Source organism: Nyctibius grandis, chromosome 5 (assembly GCF_013368605.1).
Source record: "Nyctibius grandis isolate bNycGra1 chromosome 5, bNycGra1.pri, whole genome shotgun sequence".
Classification (NCBI taxonomy): Eukaryota; Metazoa; Chordata; class Aves; order Nyctibiiformes; family Nyctibiidae; genus Nyctibius; species Nyctibius grandis.
The window spans coordinates 79409765-79428534 of record NC_090662.1 but is presented as its reverse complement, the minus strand read 5'-3'; the positions used below and the strand labels follow the sequence as shown (position 1 = coordinate 79428534).

At 45.4% G+C, this 18770-nt stretch overlaps 2 protein-coding genes across 2 annotated transcripts in view; one reads left to right on the top strand and one right to left on the bottom strand.

The window, feature by feature from the left end:
• Positions 1-2820: 2820 nt before the first annotated feature.
• Positions 2821-9547, bottom strand: MANSC1 (MANSC domain containing 1). Its single transcript, XM_068401869.1, has 3 exons — positions 9069-9547; positions 8044-8184; positions 2821-4312 (listed from the first exon to the last, which is right to left on the bottom strand). Exons 1-3 carry the CDS (start codon positions 9286-9288, stop codon positions 3327-3329), a joined length of 1347 nt encoding a protein of 448 aa, XP_068257970.1. The 5' UTR covers positions 9289-9547; the 3' UTR covers positions 2821-3326.
• Positions 9548-14395: 4848 nt separating this feature from the next.
• Positions 14396-18770, top strand: part of BORCS5 (BLOC-1 related complex subunit 5) — a 76871-nt gene continuing 72496 nt past the window's right edge. The window contains exons 1-2 of the mRNA XM_068402302.1: positions 14396-14553; positions 15477-15620. Coding sequence (XP_068258403.1) covers positions 14496-14553; positions 15477-15620 — 202 coding nt within the window. The 5' untranslated portion in view covers positions 14396-14495. The remainder of the gene's footprint in view (positions 14554-15476; positions 15621-18770) is intronic.

Below are 18770 nucleotides of genomic sequence, written 5' to 3'. Positions count from 1 at the left end.
CAATCTGATTTAATGTTATTAAAACAGAGAAGTTAATATACTTAGTTTTGTTGTCTTCTATGGCTGTATATATGATATAGTAAGAAGTTTTAAAAGTCTGCATATATAATCCTCCACCCAGAACCTTCCAATAAACAAAACAGCTTTCCTACAAAACATTTTTGCAATGAAAGAGCCATCGATTGTAAAGTTAAAAACTGAGTTAATTAAAACATTTTTAAATGGTCATCCTCAAAACTTGTCAATTCTATTTGATAAACTGTTGTTGCCCTCTAGTGTTCAAACAGAGCTTGTAACTGCCCCTCCAGAAAGATACAGACCGGTCACCTAACAATTCCCTGTTTGCTCTTAATCCAACAAATGGATGACAAAAAAAACCCAAAAGATAAGTGTTTCAGTACACCTGCCTAGAACCTACTTTTCTTTGCTCAAGCATAAAAAAGGATTTTTAATGTAAGAACATTTAAAGTTGTTTGTTTCACTCAAAAACTGTGAAAGACTACTCCGCTTGGCATCCCCACCAAATTAGTCATGGTACCCGTACCCCTCTCTGCTTTACTTCTGCCATTCATCATGCTTGATATACATTGCTGTTTGGGTTGGAGGGCAATGTTTCTAATGATATTAGCCAAATACATGCCCAGTGCTCTGAATGACTCTGAAATATATCTGCCTGTCTTCTCTTGAATGTATCTTTACTGTACTGTACCGTGTCATTTAATACCAACCGTCTTTCCCTTCAACAAATTTGTTATGACACCAGAAATGCACAGTGAGGATTCTGGGGTTGTCCTCAGCACCTGCCCTGCAATAAGCTGCTGTGATGGCATCAGCAACACAGGCTTCTCATGAAGTTGTAGTTCTTTCGAGAGAAAATTATGGTCAACCTCAGATCTGCGCCTGCATTTTTACAGCCCACGACTGGGCCTAGTACTTATCATTTTATTAACTCATTTCCTAGAAATGTTGTTCCCCCTCATCACATTCCTTGACCAGAAACCTTTGAAAATAGCTATTAAGAAAAAAAACCTAAGGTTAAACAAAGTGCAGTCAACAGACAAGCCGATGAACTTGAGATACTTTTCTTTTGTAATTTTGTTCACTTTTAAGAGGTTATCCAAAATGTTTTTCATTTAAGCATTGTCAGACTTAAGCAGTGTAGACCAGCTGGTTTTGTATCTAAAAAGCAATTTGCAGCCCCCGTATAGTAAGAATTCAACTTCTTGACATAAGGAACACTGACTTTTCTTTGATCTTTGAATAATGAAATTTTCAGAGAATTTTCTGCATGAAGATATTGTTTGAGCTCTCAGAAAACTTGCCTTGAGGCCATTTTTGGATCACGCCTGCTTCCCACCACACTAAACTTGACAGATCTAAGAACCTCTTGGATGTGAGTCACGTTTCATATTTTGTAATAGAATTATTTCCTTTTATTCATGAGGCATCCTTCCTTCTCTGTCTTGATGTTTGTTGTTGATTATGCTGCCTGCCACATGGATACTTTGAAATCTAGCCTTTCATTCTAAAAACAGGTTTAGACTGGGTGTATGTAAAAGGAAATGTGAATAATACGAACTGGAAGTTGTGTAGCAAGCAGTAGATGCTCACATGTACTCTCACTCATTTCTTGTTGCAGAGGCCGGGAAACATATGGAGTGGCTATGCATAGTACCAGTCACATAAAGATGACCCTAGAATTGAAGAGGGTGTGCTTTGAGAGCCGGCAAGAGCTCAGTGCAGAAAGGAGGGACAGCAAGTCCAGCACTGTTGCAAGTAGCCCTTTCGCGAGCCACCAGCCTGGTGAGGGAAGTAGAATGCCAGAAGCATGAAGATAATGCAATCTTGTTCATCCACTCCTGCTGACTGCAGGAAACCTCATGAGGTTGGCACCCTCCTACAACATATGTGGGGTTCCCACGGGACAATGGTGGGAACGAGGTACTGAACGAGCTATGTCCAGGCATGTCCAGGGGGTGGTAATGGGGTGGTGATGAACTAGCCAATCATAATACAGAACAAGGGCCTAAGCTATGAGACCAACAAGATATGGGGGAAGTTGAGGACCTTGGCTATGAGAAAAATAAGATATGGGGAAGCTGAAAAATAAGAAAGAATGCAGCACTTGCAAGATATAACTTTTTAGAATAAGCCAATCAGAACTAATATAGAGGCGTGTGAACAAAGCACACTAACCAATCATAATAGAAATGACATGTACACAGAGTGTGTACAAAAATAGAATAGTATAAATGTACCCTCAGATACGTAAATAAACGAGATCTGCTTAATGATCATATTGGTCTGCGTGCAGTGTCTCCGTGCCCTCTCGCGAACACTGACAAACATAGCCACCATTTTCCTTTAAAACTTTTTTACCTCCCTTTAGATGTTCAGCAAATGGAGACTACACCTTTCTGTGTGTCTTCCGCCAATAATACAGCTGCTCTCTTTGCTAAGCCCCCTCAAGTTTCTGCTTGCTCTGTGATCAGGCATTCAGTCTCAACTGGTTGGTAGGGATTTATGTTTATTAGATCAGATTCTCTCTCATGCATATGCCAGGTCACTTGGTCATGACGTTTGTCACGAAAGCCCTTGATTGCAGCTTGCTTTACTTTGATATGATAAAAACTCTTGCTCTCTGATACATACCGCAAAAACCCAATGTGCTACAGGGTGGCGAGCTCTTTGGAAAAGGCAAACTCAAATTTGCAGCACATGGTTTTAAGGATAGCTTGCAATGTATGCAGAAGAAAACAATAAAGATACATAGATATCCATAAACTGTATGTAGCTAAGGAAAATTAGGCCAGCTATGTTATATGTACTACAATTTTTACTGTTTGTACCTAAAACCATTTGGATGCAAAGCTTTACTACTAAGTACTCCTTTAAGGCTACAGATAGAGTAAATGGGATTGCCAAACAGCTGTGTAACACTAGGGCATTTGGGTGCAAATAGCATTGAAAACTCTCATGCGCTGCACAGGTACTCAATTTATTAGGTGTACTTCTATTCCACTAATCTTGTCACAGTACACACTAAGCTCTTCAAATGCTTTTTCTCCTCAAATGTAAGACCTTCTTAGCTTAACTTGGATTTTAGTGTTTATTTTCCGGATTTAGTAATAAATCAAAAATGATAGACATTACAGTTCAGCATAGAAAAAGCAGTTCTCTTCCCCTCTAAGCCATCTGCCACTTTCCCATCAGTGGCCAAAAAAGGAATCCATCCTCTTCCAAGATTTCAATATCTACTGTTCTGTTTCAGAGTTGTCCTCTCAAAAGATGAGAGATGCTCGTCACAATCTTATTCCCTCTCCCCATCACACATCAGCATACATTCCATTGATCAAATAATCCAGCCTGGTATAATGTCTCTTTTGAAGAGATTCGTGTATTTTCTTCCCTGTCAGTGCAATAACTAGTAACAAGAATATCATCCCAAAAAGCAAAGCCGCTACAAGGCTGCTTTTTTCTCCCAGCTGAATGACACCTTTCCCTCTCAGAAGACTCTCTGGCAGGTAGCTTTCTGAATCAGATGGGTCATAGCCCTGAGGGTCGTTTTGGGAAGCGGTGGGCAGAGTGAAACCTGAAAAAGAGAGGAGGGTGACATGGCTGGTATCATTGGAAGAGACAACTGTTGGCTCAGGAGGGATGGCTGGAGTTCTTGGCCCTGATGGTGCAGTAGCAGATCTGGAATTTGTGGTCACCCGCTTGGTTGTTGAAGTAGGAGCAGAAGTTGTGGGACTGGAAAGAGGAACATGAGTAACAGTGATGGTGGTGGCAGGGATACCAGGTTTAGCTCTAGTGTTTACAGCAGGTGGAAAGGTAGCTGTGGTGGTGGTGGTGACAGCAGTAGGTTTAGCACCACCAGTAGGCAGAGCGGTTGTATGAGATTCCAGTTGGTTGGTACTTGAAGGCAGAGCAGTAAGAGTAGTACTGCTGGGTTTAGGAACACCAGACTGAGTGGCGGGGAACGAAGCAGAGGGGTTTCCTATTTGAACAGCAAAAGACTTATTTGACGGCAGATTAATTACTTTCTGCTTCAGGATGGGGTCTAAGCTCTCAGGATGTTTAGCCCTTTGAGACTGAGAAAAAAATGCATGAAATTCACTGTTGTCTAAATGCTTGGCTATGGGGTTCAGGAGTTCAGATGCCTGATGAAAGACAGATTGTTGCAAAGCAGCGGTACGATTCTGATGGCTAGTCTGACTGTGAGAAATAAAGGCTCCAGCATCCGAAGACAAAGAATACCCATTTGAAGAAAAGTCCTCACTTTTGAAGGATGTATCCTCCAGGGCATGGGTGCCTGGAAACAGAAAGCAAATACCAGTATTTGATTATTAAATCTATTTTTGCATAGGCTTACTCCAACAATTTGTATTTCTTAGTAAGAGAGATATAAGGGGGCTCCAGAAAGTAATGACTAGTGAAACTGAGGCATCAAGATCTTCCTTTCTTTAAAATATGGTGAGTGACTTTTGAATTCTGTGTCATAAAACCTGTCAGTCTCAAGCCTGGGCACACCAGACCGTGACTGCTGCTTCTTACAGAATTCACCTGTGCAGAGCGAGCATCCCAATCTGATTGTTTTGTACTCATATTGCACACATATAAGTGTTTTATTTAGCAGTGCAATGCAGAGTGAGCAGGCCTATTGCCTTTAAACCATTCTCAGCCTCTGTCAGTTAAGAAGAGGCTCACTTTTATTTGTCAGATGTACACATTTCCACCTAGCCAAGATGATTATATACTCCCCTTTCTTTTAATATCCAAGCACCCTGTGATGGTTTGATTCAATTCACATGCAAAAATTGTCTTGTGATACAAGGTGGCAATAATATCCACCTTTTATAGGCCATTTTATACATATACTCATCTGTAGGAAAGACCCAAGCTCCTACTGCCATGCTAGAAGAAAGACTGCTCCAAGAGTCTCCAAGGTTTTTGCAGTGAAGGCCTCCACAAGAAGAAGACTGCGTGTGATCATTTCTCCAGAAGTTGATATGTATTGCTTGCAAACCAGGTGGGTGAATGTTATTTAATAGAATTTGGAAGTAGAGCAACAGCGTTATGTGATAGAAATTCCATACAATCGATAATCCGAGTAGCTACCTGATTCTACTCAGGTATCACAGAGAGACTTTGGGTGGGCACGAGCTCTTGGGAAGACTGGCTGTTATTATTCAGATTTTACACGTGTATATATGTGTGTGTATATATATATATATATATAATCGTTATCATTCAGTTGCCGCCCAGAGCATTTATAAAGGGATCATCCTCTCAAGTAGTTCTGACTCTCGCTCATCTCTTTTCTTATAGAAACAATGAGGTTTGTTAACTGCACTGGAATTGAAATAAATAACAAAAAGTCCATGACATTTTCATTGTCACTTTTTTCTCAAGTAGGAAGTCTTATCTAGAGGGATGGATTCATTTCAGTTTTATTATACATGCAAAGAAGCCTACCTGGCTTCTGTTTTAATATATATTTCCAAGCCTTAAGACTCCACAAAAAAATGAAATGCAAAAAAAAACAACCCTCAAAAACCAACAAGCCAAAAAAACTGGCAATGCTTTAAACAAGAGCACAGCAAATACTTCACTTGAATTTTAAACACCAATTTTTATCCTAACCTTCCAGTCAGGCACCAGCTTGTTAGCAAACTAAGATCCTAAATAGAGATAATGAACTCCAACCGCAAGGTCTGACTTAGAGAAAAGCCATACTTTGTTTTTAGAGAGTGGCTTTAAATAACGAAATGTTCACTTCTTAGAGAATCAGAAACTGTATGGTCAAACTCCCAGCTGTTTCTGCAGCTCTGGACACATTTCCACACCAGCAAGGAAATGGCCTGTCACCACCATGGAGCCAGTCCCCAGCTCACTTTTTCCCTGTTCCCGATGCACTCCCACAGACGCTTCCCCCTCCCGTGCCTTTAAACAAACAGCGGACGGAGTGTGACAGCTACACGGCACTTGCAGCATGCTATGTCATCTTCTGTTCGCTCCCCTGGGCAACAGCTAGAAAAGCACAGAGTATGCACACAGTGTTCAAAGGACGGGTGAAGGGAGCACAGGGTGGCTACGTCCCATACGGGAGTTAAGTACCACTGCTACTCTGCAGCGCTTGAGTTAATTAACTGCCTGCACTAACTAACTCTACTTCACATTTTCAGCACCGAACACTCACTAGATGATAGTATCCTTTGTCTGCATTTTAGACTACAAGCTCCCAAATGTAATTGCCCAAAGCTGTCACATGCGAGGTACAGCTGGGGTACTAGGATACGCTTGTTGGTAAGAAAGAACAAGGGCACTACCCAAGTCAACCTTTGAAAAGATATTAAAAAACCAAATTGGTCCTGCTGATATCTCAAATCCAATAAGCTGCATTAGAAACCAAACTTCAGGTTGTCACTCTTAAAAGAGTAAACTAAACACCACCTGAGCATACTTTGCTAGAACCCATCAGTCTTGCCTGGGTATCTTAGTGGAGCGGAAAAGGCAAACGCCATAAAAGTACCCAAGGAGCAGGAATCAGAAACGTTATTTCTTTTTCAGCAATAGCTCTTTGAAACCAGGACCAGGAAATGTTTTACTTCCCAAGCCATAATTGTTTCCATTAGTTAGCAGCCACAAGAATAGTTAAAAAAAAGAAAAAAAACCAAAATTTTATTACTAATATAGCGTCAGTATTTTAAGTTGCTTTATTACCAGTAAAGCATCTTCCCCCCTTTTAGTTTGGTTTTCAGTGTAACCACATGCAGATTCTCACATGAAAAAATGAAGCTTGAAATGTTCATCAGTACCAACACTGCTCAGCTGCTGCCTTTGAAAGCTTATTAGGAACATAAGGTAACTAAGCTAGCATGATCTTTCCATAATTCAATGTTCACAGAAGCTAAAAAATGCAAAATGAAAAATAGATGGCATACGAAATAAAGTTGTTAACTGAGCATTACACTACACGCAGGATGAAAGCAGAAGCATGACTACATTTCTTGTTTCTTTCTTTGCATTCCCTGTATTCTTCTAGGGGAGAAAGAGCTGGAGAAAAGAGTAGTTGTAACGATAATTTTACAGGCATGCAATTCATATGTTGCACATTGCTTTTGCCCAATTCCTGTGTGACTGTGCTTGCACAAAAATATTTGGTAACATTATGTGAATAATCTTTCTACATATTCTGCTGTCGCCCCTTCATGGTTCCTCTTGGAAAAGTTCTCTTTTTCAGCAAGAGAGTTCAGTCTGTAAATACGAGCTTTCTGCTCTCTCAAGCAGCCACACTGAAACCACCTTATGAACTCTTGGCAGGAGGACGGTCTAATTATGAGTTTCTTATCTCAGCCGTTCAGACAGGTCTGGTGCAAGTCAACATCAGTCAACAAGTAAGACTTGCTGTTAAAAATCCCATAAGACAGCGAGAAATTTCTAAGTGAGCAGTCCATATGCCATAAAGCTTTGAGCTTAGTCCGTTTGCATCTGCGCTTCAGGTTCCCTAACTGAAAGCAGAAAATAATGATTACTATTGACAATTACTCAGTAACATCACAGCGGAGCTCTGAGGCTTGCGCAACATTTGCTCAGTGTTTCTGCCTGTGTGTATAAGGTATTCATCAGTGTAGCATGGATCCTTTGAATATGCAGATGACTACAAGGGCATCCTATTTCCATTGCTTTCAGTGATACTCTTCAGCGTTATGTACAGGAAATTTTCCATCTTGAATATATCAAGATGGAAGCAGCTTCTTTTTAAGCTAGGAAAAATTATGAGGAGTTCTGAATCTAATGTGAAGGAATTTCATAAGGTTGGGATGTTATTCCAACTGGGAAGCTGGGCCCACGCTGGAGCTCACCACACACCTGCCCATCCACCTCCCACAAAGGAAAAAGAGCAACATTGTCAAATTACAGCGCTTGGCTTAGAACATTTTACTAAAAATGCAACATCCAAACATTTTCTCGTCTCTACTGAAAAGTCACAGGTGCAAAAGTCATCTAGTGTGGGGATCGGTGGCTTTTACTATTATTTACCTCTAGTTATCTTGTAGCTCACAAATCCTGTCACAGGTTTCATTGGACAAGCCTCTGTGCTAGGGCAGTAAAACAGGTAGCAGTTCGGATGTGCGCTTGTCCTTCGAGTATCAAAAATCATCAAATTGCACTTCTTGTCTCCTGCAAAACATGATATATACATACTTCAGCAGTAAGAACTTTTATACCACCTTGATAATAAGCTCTGGTCTGTTAAATTAGTTCTTCCTTGTGTAAGAGGAAAACTACTGACATAAAACATTCTTACAGGAAAAACAACCCAGCACTGCAAAAGAATGGCCCAGAGCCAATGTACGAAAGGTCACAACTTCCTCTTCCTGTACAGATGAGCTTGGGGAAATAATGAGTCTAATCCCTCATCCTCCCCTCACCTGTACCACACTGGCACCACTCAATATAATAATTTCTCACTTACAAATCCTGATAAATCTGAAAACCTCCTTGATATGCTCATAGGGACGGAAAGGATTTATACACTTTTCCCCATCACATCCCAGGAATCGCTTTGGTTGTTGCTGCTTGGGGGGGGTCACCTTTAACACTGCCATTTCTACTTGCTGCTCTACCTCCTACTGCTCCAAGAGTTTGATGCAAACCAGCCATCTCGGAGAAGGGTAAGCACTCATTTTTGGCTAAAATTAAACATAGCACAAAACGTGAGTTACTTTATAGCGCGTCTACTAAATACAGCTTACGCATCTTGGAGTTTGCGGGACTGAGAGGTTTCAACATTTAAAATTACCACTGTTTCTTTGCTGCAACGATTTTCTTGAACAGACGGGGGTCTTGCATTAAGATCTAACATCAGACTTCGCAAAACGGGAGAGCAGCCGCAAGCTGTAACTAGTCGCAGCGCACATGAAAGGATAAATTAACATTTCCGTGCTGAATATACAGAACAGCCTTATCCTTTCTGCTCGAATACCACGCGAGCCCAAACTTCAGAAGTAATTTCCCAAGTGTTCATACGCAGTAAGAGAAAAGACCGAAGAGGAGCCGGTTACCTGAGAGCTTTTCCCCCAAGCAGCAAGCGCGAACACAGGCCTCCGGGGCTGGGGCGTACACGGGCTCTACGCCCCTGATGCCTTTGGGCAGAGATAAGTTTATATCGATGATGGCATTTTCCATTTTCTCCGCGGAACACTCTTGACCCAGGGATGGTCCGGCCATCACGCAGGTGATCACCAGCAAGCAAACCGGCCACCGGCTGCTACCGGGAGACATGGTCACTAGGGTGGGCTCTTCGCGGGGCTGGGATGACGCCGGCCTCGGGGCGCCCCTTACCACGGACGTACCGGACCCTCCTCGACCACACACCGGCTTTCGCGGCGAGCTTTCCGAAGCGCTGGTAGCCGGGGGAAGCAGCCGCCGAGACGCCTCCTCTGCTCCCGGGGCGGAGATGCGTTTCTGGGGGCACCTTCGGGCCGCCCCCCGCTCCCGCAGCCCGGTGGCGGGAAGGCAGCGGCGGGGCCGCGCTGGGCTCCGCTCCGCGCCCGGGGCGGGAAGGCAGCGGCGGGGCACGTCCGGGAGGCGGGGCCGGGCCGCCTGCCTGCCCGCCCTCCTGCCTGCCCGTCCCACTGCCTGCCCGCCCTCCTGCCTGCCCGCCCTCCTGCCTGCCTGTCCCCCTGCCTGCCCTCCCGCCTGCGTGTCCCCCTGCCTGCCCTCCCTCTGCCCGCCCGGCGGGGCTGCGGTGGTGGTCCCGCTCCGCCGGCCCCTCGGGCTCGTCCCGAGCATCAGGCGCGAAGGAAAAACCACCCGGTGAAACTCTTCAGGTCGAGGCGGTTGGTGGGTCAGGTTGATGCGGTTTTGCTCGGAGCCTGACCTGGCTCTTCTCCGACTGAGATCCGCTTTTGGAGGCTGTAATGAAAGCAATTAATATGCATATCCTGGTCTAAACGGACACGTGCATATTTCGGTGTGTGCATAAGAGCCTCTCTGCTGCCTGAGTAAATCCTGCCCAAGCCGTAGCCGGGCACGGGGTGTTTGCTGAATGGAGTTGTACGGACGAGCCTATCTACTGGGAGCACGGGCTGGCAGCTTAGCCCTTCTTCCCTCAACAGCCTTAGTGCAATTCCTTCCTTAAGTAATGTTTTCACTTGGAGATTTTTCATTTCCTCTTTTCAGTATTTTTTTCTTATTATTTTGGGGGCAGTGTTCAGGAGTAAAAGTGGCCCAGAGAGTAAGGAGTGCAAGGAATAAAGGGATTGTAAGATATTTTCCTTCTTTTTCAGATCTTTCATCCTGCATCCTACTTAAAATAATGCAGTTGCCTGTAAATAAAAGACATTTTCTTTTTAGGGGTGAAGGGATACCAAAGGGCAGGTTATTTTACAGACTGTAATGGTTAGAGTAGAATAATGAAAATAGGGACTCTGGTCATGTCTCTGGCAGACACTTGCTGTCTATTTTAAAGAAAGAAACTTAAATGGAGGTGAGATTTCTTGCTTCCCTGAGATCCTTCCCTGGCAGCAGCGGGGGCACATCCTGCTTCACGATGCCCTGCTGCCTGCCTGGCGCTGTGCCTGACCCCACAGACCCACGCCAAGGGATGGGCGGCTGGCTTGTTCTTCACTCCCAGTCAGTCCCTGTCTCCTTTGTTAATACAGCTAGCTGGCTGTTGGCTTTTGTCTGGACGTAAGCGTTGTAAGAGACTGAGCCTATCATGACATTTCGCATCGAATGGCCGATTTGGAGCAATTCCTAATTTCTTGTGATTTTCACACTCTTGGTGCTTTTTTTCTGAAATTTTCAGCTGCATTTGTTTAAGAAAATGTTTGTTTCTATTTTTTGGCAATGTAGAGGAATGCTTTGGGTAGACAGGTTTCTTTCTTTTGGTAAATTGGTAAAATTATTTTCACCGTTAAAAGAAAAAGCTGTAAGAGAATGTGAATATTTGAGGTGTCACCTATTAACCATATCACACAGTAAATGAACTTTGGGAATGAATACTGAAAGCAAGCACAAATACCACCTGTGCTATGCGTTAGGCAGAGTTCCAGCTGCCACCTGCCTTTGCTTACATAGTGGTGGAGAGAGAAGCTGAGCTGAAAAAAGCTCAAAAGAAAGGCTGAAGGTCTAGCTGGGGTGGTTGTAACTGAAGGGTGAAGAAAATGGTTCTTCACCGGGACTACTGGGATAGCGTTAAGGGTTAGGGCTGTCAGGGTACTATAATGATAGTTCATGTGGAGACCTGCATGAGATAGCCTTAGATGATTAGGGGAATATGAGAAGGGCTGATACAACAATATGATATGAGCAGGGCAGAAGAGATATTAGCGGATGACACAATTGCCCTGGTCCAGCCACCAATGCTTCTTTCCCCCCTTCCTACCTCTTCTTTGCAGGGTAGGCACCCAACCTCCCTGGAGAGAGCAGATGCAACTCAGCCAGGCTGCTGAGGTGCAGGGAAGCCGAGGTCCATCAAAAGCCATGCAGAAACCACTGATGGTGGCTAGGAGAGAGCCAGCCTTGCCCAGCAGCTGCTGCGCTTCCCTCCCCACTGAGATGGGAAGGAAGGGAGGCCGAGACAGGGGAGGATGGTGGGACCTCGCCAGCCCTGCGTCATGGTGCTTCATCACTAAAGGTGTCTTGCTACCTCTGTTGAGCACCTCTCTGCTTGGGAGCTGGTGCCCTACAGGGTGAAATACCTGGGTGCAGATAAGAGGAACTTCAAATATATATATATATATATGTATGTTTGTGGGTATTCACACTCAAATACACTATATGTATAGTTAACACCCTCGCCTCCAAACTAGTCATTGTAAGCCAGTCTCAGAGGGTCCAAGAATGTAGCAGTCGCATTTTGTAATGCTTGGTGGCAGCAATGAGGCCAAGGGGACTGTGCCCATCGAGTCGGGACTGCACACCCGTGGGTCACAATGCAGGGGGCAGGTGGGTCAGGGCTACTCCTGTACTGTGCTGCCCCAAGTACAGCTTCTGCCTTAAGCCCTAGCCTGGCCCTTCTGAGGAACCTACAGCTACATATTTAATATACCATTTGGACAGTTTCAAATAATCAACTTATGTCAAGCATTGAATGTACAGAGTAAGTCATAAAGGAAAAATGAAACTGATAAGAAATGATATAAAATATTTGCCAAGGCCCTTAGGTTGCTTGGGCCACAGTAATACAAACATCAGATTTATATATTCTAATGTAGATACGTACAACCATACACTGTTTCAGGTATATTAATTTAGTTACCGGCTGCAGAACACTACAGAGGGCTTGTGTTATATCCACACTAGAGGCAAAATAAAGAATTCACTTACGCAACTAACACATTAAAAATATACCTGTATTTTAATAATATTTTCAGTGATAAAAATCCACGTGGCAGACATGTATATTGGTTGATAGGTAAACTAAAAACTTCTCCGGGGTGGTAATATATCGCAAATTCACACTTTCATAATACATGAAAACATTTCAGAGAGGAGCGAGAAGTCCATTACTCAGAACTGGAAAGGACATGAATTGAAGTTAAATGTGCTGATCCAATGGAGCTAATTTTAAAATTTGTCCGAGACTGATGGATAATGTCAAATGACATTATGGCAAGCACTGGTTAGGCTGTAGTCCTACAGACATCATGCACTTTATCTTTAAACACTGCATTAATCTTTGAACACTGCCAGTCCTTCCTTAAAAGCCACTGAGACTACTCACAGGTGTGACTTCAATCATGTGTGTGCATATTGCAGATTGGGAACTCGTCTGTAAACTGAATTGTGCGAACAATAGTTTGTTCCTCACCCAAAATAATTACATTGCTTTCATACTATTTGTTTGTTATTTTAGCAGGAATCAAGCAGTTGTTCAGGTAGTTGAAAGGAAGGTCTATTATTATTAGGTTACAGAAGCACATAGTACAGCCTACAGCTGGTGAAAGGTGGTGTTGGGTTGGGATTGTCTTCCCACAGCCTTGATCTCAGTAACAGTTGTGAGGTGCAGTTCCCATGAGATAGGAGCATTATTTTTGTACTAAATTAAATCTTGGTGGCAATTGGCAAAGGCAGCCAAGAGAAACGACACTGAGTTCAGTGCAGAGCTTTAAATGACACTGGGCATCGTATGTGAGCAGAGAATGGACTTGTTCAGAAGCTAGCACTGTTCCATATTTATAGACATTTCTTCTGTCAGGGTCAATTGCGTGGCTTCTTTGCTGATTTGACTGTCAAATATGAAAATAATAAGTCTGAAATCTCAAAGTATGTTTCCTTCTCTTTTTCACTTGCTTTTTTTTGCTTAACCCGAGTTGCCTGTGGACTTTTGGTCCAGGCTGCTGCTAGGGAAGCGGTCATACCTCTGTACTCGGCCTTGAATACTGTGTTCAGTTTTGGGCCCCTTACTACAACAAAGACATTGAGGTGCAAGACATTGAGGTGCTGGAGTATGTCCAAAGAAGGGCAACGAAGCTGGTAAAGAGTCTAGAGCACATGTCTTATGAGGAGCAACTGAGGGAATTGGGGTTGTTTAGCCTGGAGAAAAGGAGGCTGAGGGGAGACCTTATCACTCTCTACAACTACCTGAAAGGAGGTTGTAGCGAGGAGGGTGTCGGTCTCTTCTCCCAGATAACACGTGATAGGATGAGAGAAAACGGCCTCAAGTTTCGCCAGGGGAGGTTTACACTGGATATCAGGAAAAATTTCTTCACTGAAAGTGCTATCAAGCAGTGGAACAGGCTGCCCGGGGAAGTGGTGGAGTCACCATCCCTGGAGGTATTTAAAAGACGAGTAGATGTGATGCTTAGGGACATGGTTTAGTGGTGGACATGGCAGTGCCAGGTTAATGGTTGGACTCGATGATCTTAAAGGTCCTTTCCAACCAAAACGATTCTATGATTCTATGATCCTACCTCGCTCCGGCGACGGCCCTTCCCTGCGTGCGACTCAGGGCTCGGTGCCCTGCCGCGGGCAAGGGGCTGCAGTTTTGGGGAGCCGATGTCTGCGAGGCCACGGGAGAACAGTGTGGTGCTGCCGAGGGTGGCTTCCTTGGGCAGCCTGGGACGCAGACCCAGCACTTTGGGGTTTGGCGGATTTGCCTTGGGGCAGAAAAATTAATATCCGTAATTAAAAAAATAGATGAGCGCTGCTCTGCCTCCCCGCCCCCCGAGCGCGCTCGCCGCCGCTCCGGCGGAGCAGCTTCCAGGAGGGCTGAGGCCCCACAGCCGCCATCCCCTCAGCTCCTTTCCCTTCCCTTCTCCGCTGCGGCGACCTCGGCCTCTAAGCGGAGCCCCGCCCGCCCATCGTGCCGCGCCGCGCCGGGCGGGGCCTGCCCGCGGCTCAGGCGCAGACGCCGGCCAGCGCAGGCGGAAGCCCCGTCGGCGGGCAGCGGTGGCGGCCGCGGTAGCGGCGCTGCCCGCCGCGCTGCGGGAGGCGGGGGGGAGGAGGAGGGCGACGAGGCCGGTGGCGCCGCCGCCATCACCATGGGAGCGGAGCAGAGCGCAGAGGCCGAGAGCCGCCCAGGCGAGCCCAGCGCCTCAGGTCAGTGGCCGTCGCGCTGCGGGGCGGGAGGGGGCCGCCCGTTGGCGGGCGGTGGCCGGGAGGGCGAGGGCCCCGGGAGCGGGGTTCCCCGTCCCTCTGGGCGGCGGGGGTGCCTGCGGGAGGGGGATGTGGTTCTGTGGCGGCGCAGCGCCTCGCTGCAGGGGCCTGGCGCGGCGGTGGCGGAGGAGGCGAGGGGCGGAGGCGGTTGCTGTGGAGAAGGGAACGGCTTTTTCTTAGCGAGGCAGCAGCTGGCGGCGCCCGGCCCTTCCTCTGGGGAGGGCGCCGGGCCCGCTTCGAGCGGCGAGGGGGGCAGCACCCGGATCGGGGGAGGCAGAGCCGGCGAGGTGGGTGCACCCGAGAGCCCGGGCGAGGGCCCATCTCCCGCTGGCGGGGCGCGGGAGGGAGGGAGCAGGGAGCAGAGCTCGGGGGAGAGTCCGGAGGAGGGTGTCAGTGGTGCAGGTGATTCGTCTGAATGTATCCCTGTGAGTGATAGCGAGGAGTGTACAGTCCTGAAACAAGCGTCCCAAATGTGCTTGAAATCAAGCTGTTGAACTGACCCTTTCCTGTGAAGATATCTAATAACATAAACGAGCCTTACTGCGGTGGGGTGCTGACAGATACACAGCGTTTGGTGTTTTTACCTTCATCATTAAAACAAAAGCATGTCGGATTATCCCTGGCGTGAGAAAGCAACGTGTCTTTCATCAGGTGTTACCTGATTTTGAAAAAAAATTGCTGAACATAATAGACTCACAGAGAGGGGGTGTGAAGGGAGAGTACCGTCCTTGAGCGATCTCAGGGATGCGTTCATAATATGGAAAATGTACCTCTACTATGTTAAACGTGGTAACATTCACTTAGGGTTAAATTATGGAATCTGCTTATTATTTTGATTGTTCCCTCCCCCCACCTTATCCTTCCAGCATCTCCGTCGCCAGCCAAGCAACGAGCAAAAATGGATGACATTGTGGTGGTAGCCCCAGGTACGCAATCCTCCCGGAATGTCAGCAATGATCCAGATGTCATAAAACTGCAGGAAATTCCAACTTTCCAGCCCCTTTTGAAAGGTAAGCGATTGTTCTTCCTCTGTTTTTAAAGGCCTTTTTTTGTACCTAATGGAGTGTGTGATTTGTGTGTCCTGAGGTTCTTACTGAAGTTCACATGTCTGTCCATATTTTTCACTACCCCCTTGTTTTAAAACGTACTTTCTTTTGTTCTTTCATAATTATTCTCAGCCTCCTTAACGATGAGTGTACTGGTTTAGAGGTGTGCTGCTAATGTTCTCTGTGGTGGAACCATCTACTGTGGAGACAGTACAGCTCCAAGCATGCCAGCTTGCCCTGTATCACTGGCTGATGAGAGATGCCGTGTTGCATTCTAATATATAATGGACCACAGTCTCCAGTTTTGCTCTAGAGTCTTAAAAACATCTGTGCGTTACTTTCTTGGAGTCATAGTTACCTGTGTATGGATTCAGTTGCTTGAAATCAAGATGTCTTGTGGGAGTTTCCAACCCAGAGCAGATTTTGTTCTTGGTTTTGGGGGTGTAGGGGGGTGGACTGAGGCTTGCGGGGGTCCTTAAGCCCTGTGTTATATCAGTGGACTTCTTAAATTCCCACTCTGTCTTTGTTTATTTCTTTTCCTCCCGGTCTTTTTTTCTTTCTTCCCCTGCACTCATTCTTTGTTCCTTCTATTCTGTTCAAAGGGAAGTGAAGATTTAAATCAGAGTTGTCAAGCCTACAGTTTACCAAAAACTCTTTGTGCATTTTGTGGCTTGGCTTCTAGCTACCTCTTTTTCTAGAGACTGTGGCATGTCCTTAGTATCTGAAAGTGCCTTAGGAAGAAAGATATCTGGAGCAGCCTGCACAAATTGATTTGGTAAAAGCAGCTAGCTCCTGGACTTCTCTCCCTGGAACAGTGTGGGTCAGCAAACCTGTGTGAATGTGCTGTGTAGTGGACGCTCAGTGAGCCAATGTTTTTTTGAAAATGCGAGGCCTGCTGTGCATGCATGTATTAGCTGCAGCGCTTGCTCATGCCTTGTAGGCCTGCTATGACAGAGAGGAAGGAGCTGGGATGTTTAGCCCTCCCTGCTACTGGAATAAATGATGTAGTCTTGTACAGCTGAGGGTTTAGGCACTACTGGTCTGCGTGTCACTGATCCGTGCATGGCTGCTGGGAAGATAGGGCAGCCACTTTGCCCTGCAAGCATCACTGGAAGTAATTGAACATCACAACATCACTTTGTGGACAGGAACTCTTCTTTTTTTTTTTTTCATTTTGTGTCTACTGCATGAGGACCCTGGAGCATGACTAGAACTTGTGGACACTATAATAGCCCAATAGACCAAATAATTGGCATTTTATTGGGTACTGTTAGACACGGGACTAGATGTGCGCAGCACTGACTACTGTTTCCAGCAGAAGGGACAGAAAGATAGGGAGGTCACTAAATCGTAGAAAAGCAAACATGGATATTTTGGGGGCTGGTACTGCAGTCCCTCTTGACCAAGGAGAGTGTGTGTGTGTTGGTTATACACTTTTTTTTTAAACTTTACAGTGGATGATGTAGAAATCTGTATTTGATTTATTCCTGACACTTTCACTGCCATTTTAGAATGGACTGTAAGATTGCTGATGTTGGCGCAGCGTTCATTTTAGTGGCAGGCTGGATCATTACATGTGGGCAGAACATGCTTTGCCTGCGTCCTGCCTTGTACAAAAGGCAGATCCAGGATCTTGCCAGTCGTAGTTTGGAATGTAAATGCTGGAACCCAAATTCATGAAAGAAATAAAGAAGTTTTGATCGGAGAGACCAAATCTAGATGATGCATTAACATCTGGCACCGAGGTTGTTGGGTATGTATAAGAGCGCCATGACAAAGAGTTTCAGTTCCACCCAGCCTCGAACTGTGGTGAGCAAACCTGGGTTGCATGAGAGCTGTGGAAGTCCTGGGAAGTGAGGCTGGTGATCGCTTCCAGAGGCAGTGTTCCTGTATGGGTGATTGAGGAGCAAGGATAACAGCGCTTGAGGTGAGAAGTGAGAAAGAAGAGGTAGCAGCAGCCAAGTGGCTGAGATAGAGAGGCTAGAAGGCACTGCCTTAGATGGCCAGTCCAGATTCTTTAACTGCTAAACATGCATGTGTTAAGTTGTTTGATGGGAAGTTGTCTTGGTCACTGCGTTGCTTTTGCTGGTCGGTCTTCTGACCTGAAGCTATGTACGTATGATAGAAACCACCTTTTCCTTTTCTATCACTTGGCCTGCGGAGAGTTTCCCTCCGAGTCTCTTGAGATTTGGTGACATCTGGTGACTGCTCGAGAGTATTGCATGCTTAATCATACTTTTGTGAACAGCATTTTCATCCTCAAATACTTGTTATTACTTGAACAACAGGACTGTGATGCTTGTGTTCACTACAGAAAGCAGTGTGGGCTGTTGAGTGAGTGGAGTCTTGAGAGACCCCAGATTTGCAACAGTCCTGCTCAAGAAGCTGTTCTGTTTTGGAGTGGTCTCTTTGTATTCTTCACATGCAAGATCATTTTACTGGAATGGATGAAGAAGGATACTAGAAATCTTCTAGGAGTTAATCCTAAGAACTTGTGTGTTTGTGATCTGCCAGCTTGGAGAGCTGAAGATGTGAACTCATAGCCCTTGAGCTTCATTATTCTTTTCAATTTCTCCTTGGTTAAGCAAAGCCAAGGGGTTTTATTTTGCTTTTAAGTCTCAGAAGCAGCCTAATAGTTAAATTGATGGACTGGGGTAGCACATGGTCATGAAGAAACTGCACATTCTTGAGAGACAAAGCACTTAAGAGTTGAAGCAGTAGTCTCTCCTAGCCATATCAAGTTGAGCTTTTAATCAGTGAAGCTGGAGGTCTTTAGTGCTGTACACCCTTGCATGGCAGAAAATGCCAGTGTCGTGTCCATTAAATCTTTCATACTAGGTTTTCCTTGACTTCTACAGCAAAAATTTCACCTCAGAGTTACAACTATGATTGTGTAGGGACCTTCTGAGTAATGTTTGCCTTCTTCCAAGTACTGTCATTGGTACTGAGCATGCATAATAAGCAGTTTTGAGAGGTCTGTGTTTAAGCGTTTGCTGATTCCAGTGTTTGACCCTGTCAGACATAGCTGTTTGGTGGGGTAGGTGCTACTGTCTTGAAGTTGCTGTGTAGCACCTACTATGGTGAGTCAAAGACTAGAGTGTCTTTTTTCTTAAT

Coding starts and splice junctions, on each gene's coding strand:
- MANSC1 (XM_068401869.1), bottom strand. CDS start 9,288: ATGTCTCCCGGTAGCAGCCGGTGGCCGGTTTGCTTGCTGGTGATCACC. Junction 8,185..9,068: donor CTTGGGGGAAAAGCTCTCAG/GTAACCGGCTCC, acceptor CATGTTTTGCAG/GAGACAAGAAGTGCAATTTG. Junction 4,313..8,043: donor GAGCTACAAGATAACTAGAG/GTAAATAATAGT, acceptor TTCTGTTTCCAG/GCACCCATGCCCTGGAGGAT.